Below are 9734 nucleotides of genomic sequence, written 5' to 3' on the forward strand. Positions count from 1 at the left end.
TGTTTTAATTGCATGGTGCATACAACTAGAATGCAATGAAATTTAATTCACAGCCATTACCCGCGGTTTCGCACGCATTTTATATACCCTCGATGTCAACTGTTCCTTTATTTATAAGTTAATTTCGATAATTTGTAATTATAGTTTTTTATTTGTCAATTTCTATACGGCATTTTACGCCTCTTACAATCTCGCACTTTAGACAAATGCCTTTATGATTACCTAGATGTCTAGATCTAGTATAATACATGACTATAGTGTACATGACTTTTTATGGTTGGATGAACTTTTTTTTAACACTTTCCATGCCCACGATGATTTTTCAAAGTAAACTCGCCAGTTGAGTCAATGGTATTGAACGTGTTGAGGACATTTTACATGAAATTTGATTGTTTTTTAAGCAACTTCTAGGTGCTAATTAGTATAGTAAAATTATTTTTCCTTTATTATTAACATTACACAAAATGTGTATTTAATTACTTTTTAAGTTTTTAAAAAAAGTTAATATGTATTATGTAAAAGAATGTATGCCTTTTTTTACTATGTTGAATTCTATTGAGCATTAGAAATATAAAAAAAGTTAACCAATTTGTTGTTTAAAACTACAAATAGAATTGTTCAATGACAAAGAGTTTTTTAAACATAGAATTAATTAAATAGAAACTACCTTTTAGAGTACATTTAATGTATGCTCTTTTGAAAAATCTTTACAAAAAAGAAATTTTCGAAAATTACTATTTGGCTCGAAATAGCTTTTTTGTTTAAATCTATTCTAATTGTATCTAAAAAAGTTGGTTATAAAATGATTTAATAAAAATTATGAACCAAGGTGCAGATGTCATATCAATAAACATTAGTACGTATTCGTTATTTTATTTTTTATGCCTTTAAACCCTATCTTTACTTCACTACTTAAACTTTTCTGTTCTTGCAAATAATTCCAAATTTAAACTTTAATTGTTATTTGAATGTATGTATTCAAATCTTGTAAACAATTGATTTGGACATCATGCAAAAGTTAGTAAGGACATTGGTCTGCACAACGATTGTCCGATAATAGGTCTAATAATAAAATATAAATTTACACTGCTAGCATTTCTTTATGAAGAACCAGTTAATGTTCTCCTTTGTTTGATAAAAAGTATAAATAAACCACAACAAAACGATAGCCCTTTAAAATAATTATCTGTACTAACCTCCTTTCGAGAAGTCCTGGTCATTTCCGTGTCAATCAGAAAAAAAAAAAACAAGAACTGAAATCACGAGACACGCAATCACGTTTTTAGGGAAGAGTACAACGATGAATTTGGTCCAAATTCTTTTTACGCACCGTCAAGTAATTATTTGTTTTTAAGAATTTAAATCGTATAAGCAATTGGGTGGCACATTTGTTAAGAAAAGCAATATTGAGCAACAGGCGCATTGGATTTAAAATCTAGGATCTAAACTATGTTAATATAGTCCGTATTTTTTTAATTATTAGTGTTTGATTTGTTATCGGTTTTATTTCTATAGCTTGGTTATGTTGTCGATAAGCTAATGTTGCGATTTGATAAGGTTGTTATGGCCTTGGAGCTTTTATTGGTTCGTCCGTTTCGCTTTATGATGATTGTGTCTCTTGCATAACAGATTCAAAACAAATAAATGAACTTGTTATGTTTCAAATTATCCTTGCCAGACTGAGATATTACATAACGGTAAAAAATATATTTGGGTTAAATTTACATGATTTATTGTGTCCAAACAAGTCTACCTTATAATAGTATAACTTCATTTCATACTTATAGCACCTTTATATTTTCATGTAGCAAATGATCATATTTGTGTAAGTCGCATTTAAAATCTTACTAATTCAATTACATTTTAAGCTGATAAAAACACATGAAGCATTCTCTTTGAAATGGTTTATTGTAAACGCCTGTCAGTTTTTTCACCGCAATTCGTGCCGTACGGACGAAACAAGAGATTGCCATAAATTCTTAAAACCGATTGCCCGAGCTGGTATTCTTTCTGCAGAATGACTGTTAATCGATGAATTTCTGACTGTACTGCCGAATGAATATATCCTCATTTCCACCTCCTCTTGTGATGGCGAATTCGTCTTTTGTGTCACCCAGCGTAGCGGTTTGGATAATCTGTTGAACATAAGATACATCAAAAATAAATATAATTTGCCATGAAATTTCAGTGAGTCTAAGTTTCAACAATAATACAGGAAAATAAGACAGTTGGGCAAGATAAATAAATCCGTAGGTCGTTGCGAAGGGATTTCTCTCAGGCACTGAAATATTTTAAAGGTGAGTTTTTTTGTGGAAACCTTGTCATATTTAGGTTGGATTGTTTGAAATGTAATTGTATATATTTAACATGTTTTGCGTAATTAGTTCGGAATGTACACATTTAATTGCTGCAATGTTCCATAAATACTGCAACTCTTGTTTTAATTATATCAGTTTATGAAAGTAAACGTTAAAAATTGTTCAATTATTTGTAATTGATACAGAGGTTTACTTGATTGCGTAGTATGGGTTACATTCACTAATTCGCTCGATGGCCTTGTGCTAATTTAAGGGAAAATATATTTGTTATATTTATGATGTTATGTTTCCCATTAAAATGCTTAAAAATAGTTGTTAAAATAACAATATTCAAAGATACGATAACATAATTTTTGCGAAACAACAACTAAGATGACTGTAACTGCAATTTTAATGTCGACTAAATATATTAAGATAACAGATTTTTTTCATATTTGTTAATGTGTGTTAAAAAAACGTAGCAAATAGCTTACTCAGAAAAGTAGTCCATATCTTCAACAATATCAGGAAGTTCTCTTCCATCAACGTCAGGAATCACATAGCATAGTGCTGTTAACATAAAAGTTGCTCCGATTTGAACGAATATTAGTGATTTATGGTCATCATAATCTAGTAGGTACAGCAAGTAACATATTATAGTGCCGAGTTGACCAGAAGAGTGACAGCAGCCAAAGATTGTAGCTCTGACATTGATGGCAAAAAGACGTGGCGTTATATTAAGAAGTATAGTGTGTCCCATCATGCCTGTGCTCAATGCAGCGGTATGTACGAAACTAATATTTATGCCCTAAAAATAAATAAACAAGTTATTACATTGAGTAAACGGATAGACTATACGATTAAAATTATTTACACACTGTAAGAATGTGTGCTGACGCAGGAATGGAGCTCTGGACAATATATAATAACTAATATTTTATCTTTCTTGTTACCGTGTATTTCCATTGCCGAATGACCCTTACAATAATATTTGTATTGACATCCCTCTTATTCTCGTTAAAAAACAGAGATAACACTATATTTTCGTAAACTCGCTGTTACCATGTCATCAGTTCAGGGCAAACATCAACTATCCGCTATTTTCTCTGACAAATTACTACGTTTTGTATTTACAGAAAATTTCTTAATGTCTTTGTTTATGAACCGCTTTGTCAATTTAATTTATTACTGTATTGTTATAATTATGCGTCTTTTAATAATTAAATATAGCAATAAAGCTAACAACTTGATTAAGGACAATAATATCTATTTGTGAAAGAATAATTAAAAGAAATGGTTGGAATAGTGCATAAATAATATAATAATTGTCTATTGGCATCTTAAATTAAATTTTTATAAAAAGGTTACTTTGCGCGAACTATTCATCTAATTAAATTACTTAATAAAAGTTAATTCAATAATATTTATCAATAAGACTTATTGTTATTATCAATGGCTAGATAAGTTTTTTTTATTTGTGTGTTAGTTTTTATGTATATCATATTAACATCGAATTCTACATACTTCTTGCAACTCACCTTTATTTGCAACCGGTTAAAAATAAGAATGCCAGTGGTCAAAGTGCCCATAATTGTCACGTTTATCAATAAAATATGTTTTAACTTAAACTTCTTTAAAAGCAATAGAGTAATGCATTCTAGAATTCCAAAGAATACCAACACTTCAATGTATAGCATTCGGTCATCAGTACACGTCTTTACATACAAATAACTCCATAAAAAGTTGTACAGAGTCCAAAATATTAATGAAAATATTACAATTATTCTTGAATTGTATGTGTAGAATATGTTTATGCAAGTTCTGTTTTCATCAAGGCAGTTGTAGGCCTGAAATAAAAAAAAACGGGATCCACTATTGATATAAAATTAAAACTTTTTACAATTAATTCATATTCTCTATTATATTAGAATTGTTAATATACTTACTTTGTGGTTTACAGGTCTTATTTTAAAATCGCTGCATAATTTTATTTTATTTTTCAAAGCCGCTTTGAATAGAATTTTTTCAGCTAAAAATACTTTTCGGCTGTATAAAAGCCAATGGGGTGATTCCGGTAGCCATCTAAAATTTGACAAATGTATAAATTGACTCCTATTTATATGTTTGTTTTCTTTACATATTTATAAAAAGTAGTTTTCATGATGTTGGCTTTTATATTATATATACAATTAAAGATACCACTTAATTATACTTATAAAATGCATTGTTTTATTTACAAAGCAATATTGTATTATTAATTGTTTAAAGTATCTTAGTATTATATATTTTATTGTGTTTATAGCAGAGAATCGTATCAACAATGCATTCTCTGAGCGGTTCGATGACCTTTCTATATTTATATCGAGTTCAAATACACAGTGTAATGTTTTAATTATTAAATCATTAGGATTGTTGTGTTACAATGCGAACATCAGCAAAACATTTTTTACATTGCTAAAACAGTGTTAAAGTGATAAAAATTACCTTAGAAGAATGATGCATACAAGGCAGAATACACAAGCCATGAAGTTAAATGTTTCCAAGTTTGGCAAACTATTGGCCATGGGCACAATGTATGCGATCGCGAACACCCTCGGAAGAGTAACAATCGTGATCAGATAGGTTCGCCAACTATTGCTTGCTATTTCACAAACTGAAAATAAAGTCGTACATGGTGACAATTGTGATGATACCGTTTATTTCCATTAAATTGCAAAACATGCCCGACACTAAACATGATAAAAATAAAATTACAACTTAGTAGGAAACTAATTGATATTAATTTTGTATTACACATAAGGCTTGTTTTGCTGTGAATATTTTTGGAATACTACGTGCTTATGGGCAATGCTCATAAGAAAATGTAGAAAGATGTAACACGAAGTATAATTTATGTGTAAAATTTTATTGCATGTCGGAGGCAATTAATGTAAAGCGAACGCTATTTCTGCATCTACCACACGGTCTCCATGTGTCAATTTTGATCGACAGCCGAAGACTAAGAACTAATAATAGCCATTGGAAACAAAGCGAATAGAAAATTATTAACACCAAACAATATTCTTTTTATGTACACAGTAAAGTTTAAAATGAAAAATAAAATGACATACATGCCAATGCATTGATTTCACAAGTAATATATCGAAATGGTTAACTTACTAAGTATAATTCCTGTGTAGAAATAACCGCTTGCAAATAGAGATCTTAAAAATATTAAAAGATGAAACCAAGCCTCGGAGTCACAAAACGTCAAAATTAATCCGAAAAATGATTCCGCCACAATGTTTATGGTTATTACTCTTTTTCTTCCAAAGCTAGTGGGAGAAAGGGCTTTTTAATTAATGTACCTACCACAATAAGAAATTACTTAGTTTATTGAAAACAGGATATATTTAAGTAAATTGTTTATTTATACGCACATGGCGTATCTTAGTTTATTATAAAAATCGGTTTATCATGTTTTATACTGATATAAATGGTCGAGTAACTATACTTCAACTACGTCCTTAATGGTTATATATTAATTGCTTATTTCTCAGTATGATAAAACACTTTAATTCCAATGAACCGTGATGAATTCTTCTAACTGTATAAAATTCTATATAATTCTTTTAATTTATACTTGGCGTATTTGTGATCGAAGGTTTATTTAATTCAAGGACTTGTGAAGATCTTATCGAAAAGAGTAACTTAATTATGTTCTTAAAAGTAGAACTATAATTATAAAAATATTGCTTTTCTTATTAATTTAGAATGTCTTATACATGTATAATGTTATGCTCGTAACGACGTAACCTCTTTCGTCGATAGTAATATTTAAGAACAAAAAATATTTCCGAGGATAACCGCTTCCGCCAATACCAGTTAAGAGCCAAATTTGAGTGTTTGTAGTGCTAATTTGTACATAAACAATCGTATTATGAGTTTCCACAATACTTGTACAAGAATATCTTGTCATCCCTTTTATTCTACTTTAGTAAAATGAGATAGCAATGTTTGTTTTTGGTTTGTATTTCGGCAACATACGGCAACTTGTTAAATTTGGTCGACATTGCCGACATCCTTTTATGAAGCTTTCAGGGTTATCGTCTGAAATATTTTTTTAAATCATAGCAGAAACAAATATGAATGCTTGTATCAATAGTGATAAATTTAAACAAATATCGAAGGAGAGGAAATGCAAAATGAATAGTTTTTTTTCTTTATCACAGTGTAATTAATGTTCTGAGATATCCTCGTTCTTATATTTTTATTCGTTATTAGAATTGACATGTTTATTCGGAGTGTTTATTATGTTACAAGTATTTGTAATCATGAATTAGCATTTTTAACAGTTTAAATAATTTTCTAATGTCAATGTCAAAAAAGCATCCTTCAAACGTTTCTGGTTTTTACTTGCTAAGTGGTTGTTACGCGGAAGCTTTCAAAACAGAAGTAGAATCAATTTTTGGCCAGCTAATATTTGTTTGCTCTTAATATTTAATTTTTAGTGTGTTTTCGATAGAATATTTTTGTGTGCAAATTAATACTAGGTGTTCTTCTATTAGCTTATAGTACTTTTATAATACTTATGAATCTTACAAGATTACCTGTCGGAAATTAACCCAAATATAATGCAGCCAAAAACAAACCCCAATCGACAAATTATCGTCGTTGATAGTAATTTAAATTTGTCATCGCAGAATATTAGCCACTAGATATTAAAAACAAAAAATGGTATATAATTTTAAGTCAGTATTTATGTATATTAATTAACAATAATATACTAGTAATTAATTACGCTGCTTACCGATTTTTTAAGCCAAATAATTCCTAAAAGTTTTGTACGCCATTTGTTACATTTAACCTCTTCGCTGATGTTATTCAAGATCGTAAAAGAACACAAACTTGAGTTGACAATGTCATGGATCTCTGGCAATTCACATTTGATATAATTTGTCGGTTTCAAAAGAAACATATCTTCATATTGGTTTAACATTGCGGGCATCATTAGCACGGTCAGTAACATCGTCACAAGCCACTGCCAAGTTCCCATGAGACCTAGTACATCGGTCGTTACATCTTCATATATGGTACCGATTCTAGAAACAAACAATGCATTATGTATACTATATATTAACACATAATGTACATTTCTATTCACCCCTCTAGACGTTTCTATTAACTGATTTAGAAGAACATTGCTTGTTGTTTAATTGTAGCAACCCAACAATAAACTGGGTCTTCTTTTTTAAAGTCAATTAAAACAAACAATCGAGGAAAAGCTTGTTCCTTTTTTGATTAGTTATGTAGAGTATTGAACTTAGGAGTACAAAATATGGATATTATTGACGTATTATTGATGGTTACCAAAATATAAATTACGTACATAGACATGTCTGCATTCCCGAATAACTAGTGTCAATAATGCTTGGCTGTCTAGATTTATATCTTATTTACATTAGAAAGGTTGTTGGTTCGTTGAACAATTGTTGTCAAGGTTTAATAATTTATAGATAAGCAAGAAGCAACTATACTGATTCGAATATAAGTAATAAGGTTCTAGTTAGAAGGTATTAAATATGTAAATGGATTCATTAGCAAACAACAATGTTAGGTAAACATATTTTAGAGGTAAATCCCCTAATGATTATTAAGTTTTGTTTTAAACAGGTAAGATTTTCCTTAAAGCTAAATTATGTTTAAAGTGTTTCCGTACAAATGTACTTAATTTAGTTAATCAATATTCGTAAAGGAGTTATTAATATCATGTTAATTGCTGTTATTGTATTTTGTTTATAAGCTAAAACATAATTAAATTATTTGTCTTGTGAGTTTTCTGTTTAATAGGTATACGAACGCAGCCGAACAAAATATTTAAACATAACAAATCTTAAAGATCTCTCGCGTTGTAATTGTATGTAGGTTTTCTGTTAATCCGTTACGCCTTACTTAACAGAAAATATATTGTCCAATGTCTTACGTTAATAAACGTGTTGATTGTTGATAGCAGCAAAAATATTTACAAAGCAGCCGTCATTCTAAAGATAGTGCAATCCTTTGCAATGACAATAACTAATTAAGAGATAAAGATAGTTATATAGGATATGAGATTCACTATATTGGTGTTATAAATAGTCTCTGTTAATTAAGGAATGCAGTGGGGACAAGTAACACATTAAACTTACAGCTACGACTTTACACGATGCTGTTCTATTTATAATTGGCTGGAATATTCTCTGCATACTTATATGACAAAAGAAATATATTTTGTGGACAAGAAGTCTTGGGAAGCATGCGGTCTGAGGAAGTCCAAGTACTATAAACCAATAAATATTTGGTGGAAGAATTAACAATTTTAGGCATAAAACGTAGATTAGCTATTGATTAATTTTATATCAAGTAAGTAGGTGTCTTGTTGAAATTGTTATATTGAATCGATTGAATCAGAAATGCGTCGTGCGTCTATATCCATCACAATACCCCGGTTAAATAATACCCACAGCTTTGTTGTGAGACGTTTATGAAGGTTATCAGACACCTAATTATTGTTAACGAGGAATTCTTAGTAGTCAAGGGCAAAATGCATCAATAAGTCGCTTTCCTATCGGAATTACAGGTATACATGGATCAGAATAATACGGTTTAAGCTTGTACCATGTACTGAAACTTGCGAAAGGCGATGATGCTGATCTTAGATTAGATTTAAAATAATGTGATGTGGTCTACAACTTTTCTATCTATGCATAGTTTAATTTTCTTAATTTCACTTTTTATCTTTGTTAGTTATGACAAAGATCATCAAGTCAAAGGTCAGGTTGATATAGGATGTGTGATGGGATATGATATAATTTAATACATTTTGGGATAATTATAATAATTAGGCATATTTAACTGTAAAAATGTGATAGGAATGAACAAAAGTTTAGAACTAACCTAGACGAAACCGGAATCAGACATGGGTTGCAGCCATGCAGCCAACAGAAAACACTGATGATGCTAATTTTATACTATTGGGTAAAATAGAAAAATGTAATAAAATTGAAAAAAAAATCAGAGTCATGTCTATGAATATTTCTAATTTACTGACATTAAACTTGAAAATAATTATTAATAATGAAATGCAGTGAAGCGTCGTGTTTACCCTACACGGCTTATTATTGGATCACGATCATCTAATTTGCTTTGTTACGTCATATTGTTGCGTGACTCGTAAACACAATGTTTATGGAATACGCCTGTTATATTACGACTTATAATTTCATGACCGATTTCATATTCGTTTCTAAGTACGATAATATATCGTGAAGGATTAGTTACTATTTAAATTTTATTTAAATCTTTAGTTAAAGTAAGTACTTTTAAATTTTCTCTAGTAATAAGGACGTTTTCTTGATCAATAGATATAATGGAATGAATTATGACAAAATGCATAGATTCACACTTTAATTCATGTTT

At 29.7% G+C, this 9734-nt stretch overlaps 1 protein-coding gene across 1 annotated transcript; it reads right to left on the reverse strand.

Moving 5' to 3' along the window:
* Window positions 1-1853: 1853 nt before the first annotated feature.
* Window positions 1854-7699, reverse strand: LOC106121987 (solute carrier family 22 member 4). Its single transcript, XM_013317828.1, has 9 exons — window positions 7666-7699; window positions 7087-7378; window positions 6887-6990; window positions 5457-5611; window positions 4782-4950; window positions 4244-4379; window positions 3836-4144; window positions 2792-3105; window positions 1854-2135 (listed from the first exon to the last, which is right to left on the reverse strand). The coding sequence occupies exons 1-9, from the start codon at window positions 7671-7673 to the stop codon at window positions 1931-1933; spliced, it is 1692 nt and encodes a 563-aa protein (XP_013173282.1). The 5' UTR covers window positions 7674-7699; the 3' UTR covers window positions 1854-1930.
* Window positions 7700-9734: the final 2035 nt, after the last annotated feature.

The sequence above is a fragment of the Papilio xuthus genome, unplaced genomic scaffold, assembly GCF_000836235.2.
Source record: "Papilio xuthus unplaced genomic scaffold, Pxut_1.1 DF826933.1, whole genome shotgun sequence".
Taxonomy (NCBI): domain Eukaryota; kingdom Metazoa; phylum Arthropoda; class Insecta; order Lepidoptera; family Papilionidae; genus Papilio; species Papilio xuthus.

Excerpts from the sequence above, each read along its gene's own strand:
- LOC106121987 (XM_013317828.1), bottom strand. Across the intron at positions 6,991-7,086 it reads TTATTTGGCTTAAAAAATCG|TGGCTAATATTCTGCGATGA; the intron begins GTAAGCAGCGTA and ends TTTAATATCTAG. Across the intron at positions 4,380-4,781 it reads GTATGCATCATTCTTCTAAG|ATGGCTACCGGAATCACCCC; the intron begins GTAATTTTTATC and ends GTCAAATTTTAG.